Raw genomic sequence first — 15,042 nt, forward strand, 5'->3', positions numbered from 1 at the left:
CCGACCCATTGTGCCCGATGTGATCTGGACCACTCTCTCGTTAGGCTCATGTAAATATGTGTGGCCAGGTTGAAGCCACATTCTCCCGGCTCTCGGGAGTCACTGGCGAGGCCATACCGGGCATTGATTAGTACTAGTCTCCACACGCGGAGACCTGTTGTGATGGCTGCTCCAGGGTCTCTGAGGCCATTGGAGCCCCCCCAGTGGTCCAAGACAGGGCAGAGCACTACCAGGGTGACAGGGCCCTGGTGCCAGGCTAGAGGTTCCAGCTTCGCACTGTCACGGGGTGAAGTCTTGAGGGGCATCATGCCCATGAAAGGGGTGGTATGAAGGGGCACCATGAATGTTGGATGAAGGAAGGGTGACCCCCATAGTGGGGTATGCTCACTTTGGGGGAGGGCAGTGGCAGGGATGGTCCCTGATGCCCACCAGGTTGGATGGGTGTTGGGCAGGGTCACCCTCATGCCTGGGGGGGGGTTGTTGTCCATTTGCTCTGGGTCACATTGTCCGTGGATGAGGGCACCTTTTCAAAATGGTGCCCCGATCTCTGAGGAGCCGGTCAGCCGGCGAGTTTAGTTCCCCATTGCAGAAAAGTATGGGCTTACCAGTGAGAAATTTCCCAAGTCTCAAAAAATGACTAAAGTGTGGGTAATAAGGGTCTGGACCGCACCCAGAAAGCTGGCGGGAAACATCCCGCAAACTCGCCCAAAAGACGGTTAGTAATTGTTTGGGTGAATTGTACCCAACGTTTATTTTATTCCTCACAGCAGTTATTATTGCTAAGGGATGCATTAAGTAGTATTTAAGAAAGCAGAATTGTTAGTGTACTGCTGAATATTACATTAATGATATTTATTACTGTATACATAGGTTCTCTACTAAATACAGTAGATGAGTAAATTGAAATAGACTTACAATTACTGGCTGCATGTTCCCTTTTCTCTGGGTTCTAGTTTTATTCATCCACGGTTCACCTCTGGACTTGAGTAAATGCCAAAGTTATTCACAGGATGTTTAATACATGGTTTTACAGCATGTTCCCCATTTGTCTACAGAATTATGTTTTTTTTTGATTAATGCGTATCAATGGGGCGATGACTCTGTATCAGATGTCACTAAATAACCGTTTAACCCATGATTACCTGGTCAGGATGACCATTGCCTTTGTAACAGGAGAGGGGAGGAATGTGGTGGGACGTTCGGGGATTGTCCATTGAGCAACGTGCGTGCCACCGTTAGGTGTTAGATGTAAGACACAATCTTTGGTTCATTGGAGATTTTAATTTATATGAAACCCTAAACCTCTCTACGCTCTCTAGTGAACACGATCCCATGACATGATTGGTAAAGCAGGGAGTTCTCAGTGTCCCGTCCAACTTTTCTGAACCAACACTATTAACAATCTGATTATTTGGTGATTAACCTGAGTGCTCTTTGTAGGACCTTGCTATATGCAAATTGGCAACTGCATTCCACTGCAACAGTGATTACATCCCAGAAGTACTGTCATGAGCTGCAGAGTTCTTCAGGAACTATTTCTATGCAAGGCCTTCCTAACATCCTGCCTGGCTGGAAAATCTCACTGATCAAGATAAATCAATCAGAGAACAATTCTGTTCACTTGATAAGTTAAAAAATATCAGAAGCCAACACCCATCGCAAAACCAACCTTCCAGTCAAATTGTTTAACTGACCTTTCGATATCTAGCATTCGTGGTATAAGCCTGTACCACCACAACTTCAACATGAACTATAAAATGACCATTGGATATAAATAGAAGAAACAAGATTTTTTTACAGTCTACTCTTGGTAATTTATTAATACAAAAATCAATGTTAACTTGTGTTACGAACAGAGTTGGGGGGGGGGGGGGGTGTTAATTTAAACAGCACACATTTCTCCTCTTTAAGTGCCTGTCTGTAAACAGACAGGAGGTTTTTTTTTGGTAAATTTAGAGTACACAATTATTTTTCTTTCCAATTAAGGGGAAACTTAGCGTGGCCAACCCACCTAACTTACACATCTTTGGGTTGTTGGTGAAACCCACGCAGACATGGGGAGAATATGCAAACTCCACACGGACAGTGACCTAGGGCAGGAATTTGAACCCGGGTCCTCAGCGAAGCTGTCCCAGTACTAACCAGTGCGCCACATGCTGCCCACAGGGAGGAATTATTGATTTGTTTCCTCTCTATCAGCAACCCCTTAATTGTTTGTGTGATACAATTTTCTATTAATAACCCCATAGCAAACTCTATACAGGATGAGCTAAAAGGGTTAGTTCATTTGCACACACTGAAAACGTAGGAAGGAAGATTCACAATGTCACCTCCACGCTTAGACAGTAAAGAGAGAGATAGAAAAAAGGTTTTGCAGTACAGAGCCTACAGATAAAACAAATGGTGGTTCACGTGTGTTTCAGAGTCCAGAATCAAAACCTAACAAGTTATTACTTCATGGAGATCAGACTGCAAGCCAATGCTATATAATTTCACTTTTCGGTGTGATCATAGAATCACTACAGTGCAGAAGGAGGCCATTCGGCCCATCGAGTCTGCACCAACCCTCTCAAAACCTAACCTTTTGAACACTTAAGGAGTACTTTATCATGGCCAATCTACCTAACCTGCACGTCTTTGGACTGTGGGAGGAAACCGGAGAACCCGGAGGAAACCCACACAGACATGAAGAGAACGTACAAACGCCACACAGTGACCCAAGGCTGGAATTGAATGTAGGACCCTGACGCTGTGAGGCAGCAGTGCTAACCACTGTGCCACAGTGACTTTACAAGATGAGATAGACACGCAGAGATCAGTCATTCTGGTAGTCGAAAGTATAGCATGCCCAACAGAAGCAGTGCAGGTGGGCCAGGTATTCAACATAGGCAGACCTCTTTCTGATAGTCAGATGTTTGGCTGATAGTCAGATGTTAAAGATCAGGACTTCAGGTGGCGTAATGTAGGGGAAGACCTGCAAGAGGTGGCTTCCACTAGAGTACTGGACCTTTTGCCTCTTTTCTAAGTTGCATGAGTTGTTTTCTCTTGAAAACCCAGTTAATGGAATAAAGATCTGGGGCGAAATTCTCCGGTATCGGCGCGATGTCCGCCGACTGGCGCCCAAAACGGCGCAAATCAGTCGGGCATCGCGCCGCCCCAAAGGTGCGGAATGCTCCGCATCTTGGGGGGGCCGAGCCCCAACCTTAAGGGGCTAGGCCCGCGCCGGACTAATTTCCGCCCCACCAGCTGGCGGAAAAGGCCTTTGGTGCCCCGCCAGCCGGCGCGGAAATGACATCTCCGGGCGGCGCATGCGCGGGGGCGTTAGCGGCCGCTGACGGCATTCCCACGCATGCGCAGTGGAGGGGGTCTCTTCCGCCTCCGCCATGGTGGAAACCATGGTGAAGGCGGAAGGAAAAGAGTGCCCCCATGGCACAGGCCCGCCCGTGGATCGGTGGGCCCCGATCGCGGGCCAGGCCACCGTGGGGGCACCCCCCGGGGCCAGATCGCCCCGCGCCCCCCCCCAGGACCCCGGAGCCCGCCCGCGCCGCCTTGTCCCGCCGGTAAGGTAGGTGGTTTAATCTACGCCGGCGGGACAGGCATTTTAGCAGCGGGACTTCGGGCCGGAGAATCCCGGGGGGTGGGGCCCGCCAATCGGCGCGGCGCGATTCCCGCCCCCGCCGAATATCCGGTGCCGGAGAATTCGGCAACCGGCGGGGGCGGGATTCACGCCAGCCCCCGGCGATTCTCCGACCCGGCGGGGGGTCGGAGAATCTCGCCCCTTATAACTGAAATGCCCAAAAAAGGCCAGGGGAAAGAAGGTGGAAAGCAGAAGTTGATCGATGGAATCTGAAGCCTCTCCGAGTTCATCAGCAGGTAAAATGGCTAGTCAGTCTCTGGTGCTCCGGTCCATTAATAGCCAAGGTGCATTGTGTCGGAGGACCTTCGGGAATGAACAGAAGAGGCCTTGGCTCCCATTCGAGTGACTCTGGGGAAAACTAATGAAACTATGGAAGCCAATGGGGCCATGATCAAAGGTATGGAAGTGTTCTTTTCGAGCTACAGTGATCGGATCGCCTTGCTGAAATCGGAGCTAGCTTCAGTGGTTGAAGCGAACAAATTGTTGAAGGCCAAGATGAATGCCCTAGGGAATAGAACCAGGAAGGGGAGGCAAAATATTCGAATTGTTGGGCTATCAGAGGGGATGGAAGGCCCACTGCCCACTGAGTACTACACCGACATATTCAGTAAGGTGATGTGTGAGGGTGGATTTTCATCCTCTCCTGAGATGAACCGAGCCCATCGTACACTCTGGCCGACGCCCCATCCTGAGGATCCACCGCGTACAGGGATGATGACGTTTCACAGCTTCAAGGAGAGGGGATTCTAAGATGGGTGAAGGAACATCGTGACTTTAAGTGAGAAGGTCATGCCATCATGTTCTATCATGACGTGGGTGTGGAACTGGCAAAGAAGAGAGGTACGTTCAATAGAGACAAGGCCGCCCTGAATGAAAGTGGAGTCTGGTTCGGTGTGATCTACCCTGCTCGGCTTAGAATAACTTTCGAAGGAAAGGACAATTTCTTTGACACACTGGGAGAGACAGATTCTTTCGTTTAAAAAAGGAAGTTAGGCGCGGTGTAATTGACTTTTTGGTTCTGTTGACGAGCATGTTGAATTATTGGGTTTCATGGTTGTTCTTGTGTTTTCTAGTTGGGGTTGAATTTGCATCGTTTTTTAGATTTGGGGTTTAGCTTCATGTGGTGTTCTGTTTGTTATGATAAAAGCTCCCTTTCGGAGAGCAAGGTTTTGGGGTTTTTTGTATTTCGATGTCTGTAACCATTTTCCTTTATCTCCAGGCGGGGGCCTCCCTGCTAACTTAAGAGTAAGCTAAAGGGAACAGTTTTGAAGAGTTGGCTGCAGCCCATAATGTAGTTTAAAAAAAAAAAAAAGATTATGAGCTGAGAGTTACATAGAATTTACAGTGCAGAAGGAGGCCATTCAGCCCATCGAGTCTGCACCGGCTCTTGGAAAGAGCACCCTACCCAAGTCCACACCTCCACCCTATCCCCATAACCCAGTAACCCCACCCAGCACTAAGGGCAATTTTGGACACTAAGAGCAATTTAGCTTGGCCAATCCACCTAACCTGCACATCTTTGGACTATGGGAGGAAACCGGAGCACCCGGAGGAAACCCACGCAGACACGGGGAGAACGTGCAGACTCCGCACAGACAGTGACCCAGTGGGGAATCGAACCTGGGACCCTGGAGCTATGAAGCAATTGTGCTAACCACCATGCTACCGTGCTGCCCTTGTTCTTGTTTTGTTTAGGTTTGCTTGAAGTAGATTTTAGTATTCTGTGTTTCCGTTGCCTGATTTGTATTTGGGTTGGGTTGTAATCATGGTGGATGGGGTAGTTTGCTGATGGTGTCTACAGATTTTTCTTAGTTCAGTCTTTTAAAAAATATATATTTTTAAAAGATTTTCGATTTTTAATATAAATTCTACATCAAAACGCATGTTCCCATAGTAGATGATACACAGAACCCACATAACAAAAACCCCAACTACCTACCAAGAAAAAAAAATACAACCAACCAACCAAGCAAATAACTCAATCGCAGACCCACCCCCATCACACTGATAGTTTAAATTATGTAGCAATTTAATGTAATTCACTTCAAATTAAGAGTAATTGATAATCATACATAAATAACATCGACCAGTTACAAAAAAGTGCTTCAGATGCAAGCAACTTAAAGTAGTAAATAGGTGGTATTAAATATTAAAGCTGTTCTCTTTGTGTAATATTTTTAGTTTGTGTCAATTGCGATGTATTACTTTGGCTTATAGGCTGGTTCAGAACCTGGTTAAGTACCAGAAACCATGCTGCATTTCTAGAGCACTATGAGCAATGCACTAATGTGTATAATAGAATAAACAGAATAAGTTGTGGGGTTTGATACTGCCATTTTATTTGCAGCTGTATTGAGTGCTGCTACTGCAAATTCAAATTCTTTCTGATCGTCTTGCATTACCAGTAACCAAACTTTTTTTTTTTCCTTCCAGCCTTTAAAGCAGCTAGCCAGCGCCCAGCACGGACCTGGCATCACAGTCCTTCTGAGGAGGTAAAAATGTTTAATCTATAAGCCATTCGGTAAAATATGATTTATATATACTAGTCAATTTAACCTGACTCTCCAGCTGGGAGTCAAGACCAATGTGCAACATTCAGGTTGAAGAGCGATAAAGAGCAGGAGAATAACTTGGTCCGAATGGGAGTGATTGGATCAAGTCAGGGAAGGAACCGGGATGGAGAGGAGGAGGAGGATGGAGGAGAGAAGAAGCTATGGAACCACCATTATGTATGTGTGCAGTGGTGGTTGGGGGGAGGCTGGAAATTGCTGAAATGGGGAATGGATTCTGGGTCGATTAAACCAAACTCTGCTCATTATGATGCATTTTCATCTTGGTATCTGAACGTTGTGATCTTCTCCTTTGCTTCAACTCCTGTTTTAAAATGTATCTTCTATGGGGAAGGAATACAGTTGGCTTCGCCTTCCCTCAGCTGAGTGGGGGTAGAAGGTTGTGAAGGACTACATGGTGTGATTAAGAAGGATGTAGAGTCATGGGGCAGGATTTTTGTGAAGGAGATGGAAAGCGGGAGTCAGGAATGTTACTGACTCTGTAAAACCAGCCCCATTAAGAAGACCCACGTACCATGTTTTTGTTCTTTTGTCCAGGAGTTTGGGGGAGGGAGGGCTGATATTTGGGCCCACCTTGCAATACACTTTCTTTTGTTCCTCATTGAGAAACCTATTTAATTCAATGTCCAGGGAGTGACCTTTCTAGAAAAAGAGAAGCTGAGCTGCGCACAATGAAAAATAAAAATGTATTCGCTTCCTTTTAGCCTACCTTGACCAAACTCCCACATGGGAAGCTGGGGATTATTGGCTACTATTGTATGTATTAGTCTATCTCCCCTGACGTGTCACATAGAATCAAGGACAAATGCAGTATTCCAGTCTTATAGAACAGTGGGCATAGGTTAATTCGTCAGAGGTGGGTGACAAGGGAGGAGGCAAATGAGGTAAAGGAGAGAGGAGTCAAAAGAGATGAGGAATGGAGGAGAAGAATGGTTTAACAAGGAAAGTGAAAGGGGAGCAGGAAGGTTGGGAAACTATTTTGGATAAGGTTTGCTTCAAAATGTCACAAGGGTGAAGTATGTGCCAAGATTATAAAATTCCCAACTGATCCACCAGTAAAATAAAGCAGGGTCGGAGTACTCTTCTATTTCATTTATGCGGGAACCCCAAAATACTCTTCATGAGGGTATGGGGCAGTTGCTATTGCATCTGCTTTGGCCAAATAATCTCAGCTCCACCCAGAACCTTTGTACCTGATTAAACAGCCCCCTCTCCACTTCGCAGCCAGGTACTGCCAGACCTGCTGTGTATTTCCAGCATTTTCTGTTTTTCACAGAATCACAGAAAATTACAGTGCAGAAAAGGCCCTTCGGCCCATCGAGTCTGCACCACCACATGAAAGGCACCTGCTCTGCCAATCCTAATCCCATTTGCCAGCACTTGGCCCATAGCCTCGAATGTTAAGACGTGCAAAGTGCTCATCCAGGTACGTTTTAAAGGATGTGAGGAAACCTGCCTCTACCACCCTCCCAGGGAATGCTTTCCAGACCGTCACCACCCACTGGGTAAAAATGTTTTCCCACAAATCCCCCCTGAACCTCCCGCCCCTCACCTTAAACTTGTGTCCGCTCATAACTGACCCTTCGACTAAGGGTATCAACTTATCCACCCTGTCCACGCCCCTCATAATCTTGTACACCTCAATCAGGTCACCCCCCTCAGTCTTCTGTACTCCAGCGAAAACAACCCAAGCTAATCCAACCTCTCTTCATAACTTAAATGTTCCATCCCAGGCAACATCCTGGTGAAACGCCTCTGCACTCACTCCAGTGAAATCACAGCCTTCCTATAATGTGGCAACCAGAACTGCACACAGTACTCCAGCTGTGGCCTCCCCAATATTCTATATAACTCCAACATGACTTCCTTACTTTTGTAATCTATGCTACGGTTGATAAAGGCTAGTGTACCATATGCCTTTTTCACCACCCTATTAATTTGCCCTTATGCCTTCAGAAATCTATTCACAAAGTATCTTCAAGATTGTTGAACTTTTATCATGGATACTTGCTAAATTTTGTTTTTGCAGGTTATAATAAGTGATGATTCTGATTTGGAAGCAACTTCTTTATCCAGTTCCTCAAAACAAAATCTAGGGTATGTGTATTTAAACTGAATATTGATAAAAGAGCTTTAAGTACTGCAAACCCATTGTTCAGAAGATGTTTTTCATACTTGCAGGAAAGCTCTTGGTGTTTTGTCCATTAAATATTTCCTTTTTGTCTTTTGATATTTACACTGTAGTGAAGACTTTTATATCAAAGGCTACAAACCTATGATAAAATCAGAAAATGCTGAAAATGTGTATATCTAGCAGCACCTTGGGTGAGAGAAACAGTGTGTATGGACCTTATTTAACTCTATGGAAGTGCAGGGGTCCTGAGTGAGTTAAAATTGGGTCAAACGTTTCAAGTTGACCTTTTGCCAAAACTGCAAATCTCTGTGAACGTGTTTCAGAGAGCATCTTCCAGAAGGCCAGATCATGGAATAATGAATTACGAGTGTACTCTGGCCCTGGATTTTTGTCTCCCAATGGGAATGCAAATTGAGTTGCTCAGTGGAGAACCTTGTGCTTCCAGTAAGTAAAACTTCCTTCCTCTGCGTTTCTGCCTCTAGGCCATTTTTGTGTGGCCTTTTTGCGCGTTGGGAAAGGTTTGGGTGTGAAATGCACACCCACACACCTCAGTCAGAGTCATCATGAAAAATTGTATTTTCTCTCGCACACTTATTTTCATGTCTGGTTACAAGTTTTAAGAACCTTTTAAAAACACATTTCCTCATTCGAGATGTGATCACTTCTGCCAGGGGTCAGGAAGAGTGCAGCATTGGAATGGAGCAATTTTCTTCCAACCTTCTCAGCTTTTAATGTTGCAAGGCCTACCTGCAGTAAGGGTTCTCTGCCAGGGAGTGGGGAGTGCACAGAAAAGTCATAGAAGGTCTTCAGCTGCTGTAGATGTGCCATCAATAGATTTCCATTGCAGCCTCAATGCCTTTGGCAATCAGCTCATTTCGACATTGGTGCAGCAGCAAACCAGCTTCATTACAGAAGAGACACTGGTGGAGCAGCAGAAATGCCTTGTTCGCCACGTGCATGGGGCTAAAGGCAGGAGAAACCAGCATGCATCATTACCGGAGATATTCTGATACTAGCGCATTTTACCTGATGGGAATTATCCATGAATGCAAAAGCTAACCTGGAAATCCGAGAAAGATGTTTGAGATATCAAAGGAAGAGCAAACACGCATGAGGGCTGATGAAGTTCAACTGGATGCAGTACTCGGGTGGCGCGTGAGACATTAACATAAAATAATTTTGACTTCAACCAACCAGAGCTGAACACTTGAGGTGACAGTGACTGCCCATGACATCCAGACAGCATTTGACTAGTGTGGCGTTAAGAAGCCCCGGCAAAATCTTCTTTCTTGCAGTCCCTCATAGAAAGGAGGACTCTGACTGCAGAATACAGCAATGGCAAGAGCCTGTATGTGGGATTTTCTTATCATGGGGATGCTGTTACACTGCAACTAACATGGTCCTGGCTGACCAGGAAACCTCCAGGCTCTCACCATCTGCCTTAGGCATATCAGAAGGATTTACAAGTCGATAATCGCCCTGTTTGGCCACGTTATGAATGCACCTTCCCGCTATCAAGTCTTAGGGTATGACTATAACCCATAGCATCCCTCAGAGGTAGGAATGCTACCCATGCTTCACAATACCTCCTTCCCATCTAATTTCATTTTCCAGCACTTAGTCCGTAGCCTTTTATGCGATGACATTTCAAGTGCTCATCGAAATGCTTCGTAAATGTCGTGAGGGTTCCGTCCTCTACCACCTTTCCAGGCAGTGAGTTCCAGATTCCCACCACCCTTTGGATGAAAAGGATTTCCCTCAAATCCCCTCTAATTCTCCTGCTCTTTATCTTAAATCTATGTCCCCTGGTTATTGACATCTTTACTAAGGGGAAAACTTTATTTCTGCCAATGCCATGTCCTTCATGTTTTGGACACGGGTGAGTGTCCGAGGAACTACTATCTTTACCTGTTTCATCAGTGATCTTCCCTCCATCATAAGACCAGACAGGGTATGGTAGAGTGATTGCACAATGTTAATGCCATTTGTCACTAAGTTACTGAAGCAGTCTGTGCCCATATGCAGCAAGACCCGGACAATATTCAGGTTTGGGCTGTTAAGTGTTAAGTTACAGTTGCGCCACACCAAGTGTCAGGCAGTGACTATCTCCAACAACAGAGAATCTAACCTTCTCCCCTTGATGTTCAATGGCATTACCTTCTCTGAATCTTCTACTGTCAATATCCTGGGGAATGCCGTTCACTAAAAACTGAACTGGACCAGCCATATTAATACTGTGACTACAAGAACAGACCCGAGGCTGGGAATTTTGCAGCGACTATCTCATTCCCAGACTCACCAAAGCCTGTCCACCATCTACAAGGCACAAGTCAGTAGTGTGACAGATAACTCTCCACTTGCCACGATGAATGCAGCTTCAAGAACACTTGAGCTCAACACCATCCAAGATAAAGCATCCCGCTTGATTGGCAATCCACTCACCAAATTGAACATTCACTCCATCCACCATCCGACGCACAGTAGCAGCAGTGTGTACCATCAAGAAGATGCACTGCAGAAACAAGCCAGGATTCCTTCAAAAGCACCTTTCAAACCCCCAACCTCTATTACGTAGAAGGACAAGGGCAGCAGATGCATATGAGCAGCCCCACCAGCAGATTCCCCTCCAAGCCACTCACTGTGGCTTGGAACTACATCACCATTTCTTGACTGTCACAGAATCATAGAAAATGCAGTGTAGAAGAGTTTGCACCGAAACATGAGAAACATCGGACCTACCTACCTAATCCCATTTGCCGGCACTTGGCTCATAGCCTTGAATGTTTTGACGTGCCAAATGCTCATCCAGGTATGTTTTAAGGGATGTGAGGCAACCCGCCTCTACCACCCTCCCAGGCATTCCAGACCGTCACCATCCTCTGGGTAAAAAAGTCTTTCCTCCCATCCCCCCCAAATCTCCTGCCCTTCACCTTGAACTTGTGTCCCCTCGTGACTGGCCCTCCACCTAAGGGGATCAGCTACTTTCTATCCGCTCATAATCTGATGTTGAGTCCTTTACCGCTCATTTACTCTGCACCCTGTCATGATATGCAGACATGCAGATAATGATATACAGACAGGCAGCTAATGAACACCGAGAACAGGACATGACCAATGAGCAGGCAGGACACTCGGGTGATATCTCACTATAAAAGGCACGAGGCACTCACACTCCTCTTTCCACTGATGAACATCTACAGAGTGAGTCAGGGTGTATGTACAGTATTACACCTCCAGCACGTGGCTAAGAGCTAGTCTGGTTCAGTCAGACAGAGTAACCACACTTGGGTTAGCAGAGAGTCAAACTCATAGAGAACTGTGCTATCTGTGCCAGTGGTTCAATAAATCAGATTGAACTAACTTCAAGGTTTGGAGTATCTTTTGGTTAAAGCTGCATCCAGTTGCAGCCTGTGTTATCCCAGAATACATAACACAACATGCTACCAGGAGACTGCTTAATGTAAGTGGTTTACCTCAGTCCGTTCCGTGACGACCAGCGAATGTATCCCGGCACCATGGGGAAGATTCGGGCTCCTCACCAGCTCAGGACCTCTGGCAATCTCAGTGCCAACTGGTGGACATCCAAGCAAAGGTTTCTGCTGTACATCGAAGCCTCAGACCTCGTGGGTGCGTCTGATGCAAGGAAGATCGCGCTTCGCCTCTCCGCAGTGGGTGATCAAGCCATCGAGCTCTTCAACTTTTTTCACTTCACCGAAGGACAGGACAAGACAAAGTTTCAGACCATCCTGGACAAGTTTTGACAGTCACTGTGAAGTGGACACCAATGAAATCTTCGAGCGCTACATGTTCAAACAAGGTAAGGATGAATCTTTCAACTCCTTCTTGACTAACCTCCACCTGCTAGCGCTGTCCTGCAACTTTGGTGATATTGCTGACTCCATGATCAGAGACCAAATCGTTTTTGGAGTTCACTCTGATCCTCTGAGAGAGCAGCTACTGAAAATCAAGCATATGACCCTGCCAGTCGCGATTGAAACATGCACAGTGCATGAGCACGCCAAAAATTGCTACGCCCATTACAAATCAGCTGAAAATGAGAAACTTGCCTCCCACGAGGCAGAGTGTGCAGGCCATCTCCCGGATGCAGCGCCTTAGCATTGATGAAAGCAGCCATTTCGCGCGTTTTTCCCGGTGCCCCACGCATGCGCGATGTCAACGGGATAACGAAGTGGCCGACACCGGCACTGCGCATGTGCGACGACGCGCGGAGCGACAGGACGCCGACGTCATGACGTGCTCGAACTGTGGCAACGCCCACTTAAAGAAACATTGCCCTGCAAGAGGCAGGCGATGTTTAAACTGCGGGAAGCCTGGACACTATGTAGCCTTGTGCAGGTCTGCACCACTAGTCAGGGGCCAGCACTCCCAATTCCGACGACTGCGCGTTCAGAGTGTGCAACAACGATTACAGGATTCTGATCCTGGCAGCACAACGGATCCAGAGGAAGAATGCCTGGACTCCGCCTAGTGTGTGGGCATCATTACCAAATGTGAATAAGCCACACATCCAACTCATCACAAATTCAATCCATCCTCGCTGTGCATTCTGTGGACGAATGGCGTGCGGTGATGCAGGTCAACCACTGCTCCATCCAGTTTAAGCTGGACACGGGTGCTTCTGCCAACCTCCTCTCGCAGGCAGATTTCAAACGCATCAAGAAGCCCCCCAAGGTACTTCCAGCAGCCTGCAGGCTCCTGGACTACAACAGAAATGCCATCACGGCACTGGGATCCTGCCATCTACTCATCTCCAACCGGAGCGCCCATGCACGGTTATGTTTTGAAATTGTCAAGCCAGACAGGGCATCCCTACTTGGCGCGCATGCCTGCAAGCAGCTGAACCTCGTGCAGTGGGTTTACACAACAACATCCTCCAATGTGGATCTTCAGGCCGGCATTGACGACATCCTCGCTCAGTATCCGGATGTGTTCGATGGGGTGGGCATGCTGCCAGATCGTTACAATATTCTGCTACGACCTGATGCCAAGACAGTGGTCCACGCACCATGCCGGTTCCCGGCTCCGCTGAGGGAGCGCCTGAAGGCACAGCTCAAGGATCTTCAGCAACAGGGCATCATTTCCAAGGTAACCGAACCAACGGGCTGGGTCAGCTCGATGGTATGTGTTAGAAAGCCTTCGGGAGACCTGCGCATCTGCATTGATCCCAAGGATCTCAATAAGAATATAATGCGTGCACACTACCCCATCCCGAAGCGGGAGGAACTCACCAGTGAGATGGCACACACACGTTTTTTCAGCAAGTTAGATGCGTCACATGGATTTTGGCAAATCCAGCTGGATGAGTCCAGCAGAAGGCTCTGCACCTTCAACACACCGTTTGGCAGATACTGTTATAATCGCATGCCGTTTGGCATTGTCTCGGCATCGGAGATCTTCCATCGCATCATGGAGCAGATGATGAAGGGGTTCGTGTGTACGTGGACGACATCATCATATGGTCTACGACCCCTGAAGAGCATGTTTCCCGTCTCCAGCAGGTATTCCACCATGTCCATGCCAATGGCCTGAAGCTGAACAGGTCCAAATGTTGCTTTGGCATGTTGACACTCAAGTTCCTAGGTGACCAGATCTCTCAGCAGAGTGTGTGCCCGGACACAGACAAGGTCAAGGCCATCGAAGCCATGAAGGTCCCTGAAGACAAGAAGGCGGTGTTGCGCTTCCTGGGCAAAGTCAATTTTCTGGGCAAGTCCATCCCAAACCTGGCCTCACACACCATGGCCCTATGAAACCTGATGAAAAAGTCCACTGCCTTTAGGTGGAAGGCAGCACATCAGGCAGAATGGTTCGAGCTGAAAGCCAAGCTCACCACTGCACCCGCCTTGGCATTTTTCGACCCAAACAGGGAGACGAAGATCTCTACAGATGCGAGCCAGGATGGCTTTGGTGCGGTGCTGCTTCAACGCGATGACACTTCATCCTGGGCACCGATAGCCTACGCATCGAGGGCCATGACGCCCACCGAAACAAGGTATGCGCAAATAGAGAAGGAATGCCTGGGTCTTCTCACTGGCATTCTCAAGTTTCACGACTATGTCTACGGCCTGCCGACATTCATGTCGAGACGGATCATAGGCCTCTGATCCACAAGGACCTGAACGACATGGCGCCTCGGTTGCAGCGCATCCTCCTCAAACTCAGAAGTTACGACTTTGACTTGGTGTACACGCCTGGCAAGGAGCTCATCATCGCTGATGCATTGTCCCGCTCCATCACATTGCCTAGTGAACCGCTGGAATTCATCCGGCAGATTGAATCACAGGTGCAGCTGTGTGCTAGCACCCCCCCGGCGTCTGATGAGAAGGTGGTTCGTATCTGCGAAGAGACAGCCAAAGACCCCCTCTTGCAGCGTGTCATTCACCACCTCACCAATGGCTGGCAGAAAGGGCAGTGCCCTCAATTTTACAATGTAAAGGTCGACCTGACGGTGATTGATGGTATCCTCCTCAAGCTGGACCGGATTGTCATTCCACTCAATCTCCAGAGCTTGGCGCTCCGCCAAATCCATGAGGGACACCTGGGCGTCGAGAAGTGCAGACACAGAGCCAGGCAAGCTGACTACTGGCCCTGTATTAGCCAGGACATCTTTAACATGGTCCTCAACTGTGCGACCTGTCAACGCTTCCAGCCAGCGCAGAGCAAGGAGACGCTCCAGCAGCATG

The 15,042-nt window shown here is 47.6% G+C and overlaps 1 protein-coding gene across 2 annotated transcripts in view; it reads left to right on the plus strand.

Annotated features, from left to right (window-relative positions):
* Positions 1-15,042, plus strand: part of mre11a (MRE11 homolog A, double strand break repair nuclease) — a 117,937-nt gene that overhangs the window by 90,956 nt on the left and 11,939 nt on the right. For both annotated transcript variants that reach the window (XM_072476417.1, XM_072476418.1), the window contains exons 17-18: positions 6,071-6,129; positions 8,237-8,304. In XM_072476417.1, coding sequence (XP_072332518.1) covers positions 6,071-6,129; positions 8,237-8,304 — 127 coding nt within the window. The remainder of the gene's footprint in view (positions 1-6,070; positions 6,130-8,236; positions 8,305-15,042) is intronic.

The sequence above is a fragment of the Scyliorhinus torazame genome, chromosome 15 (genome assembly GCF_047496885.1).
Source record: "Scyliorhinus torazame isolate Kashiwa2021f chromosome 15, sScyTor2.1, whole genome shotgun sequence".
Taxonomy (NCBI): Eukaryota; Metazoa; Chordata; class Chondrichthyes; order Carcharhiniformes; family Scyliorhinidae; genus Scyliorhinus; species Scyliorhinus torazame.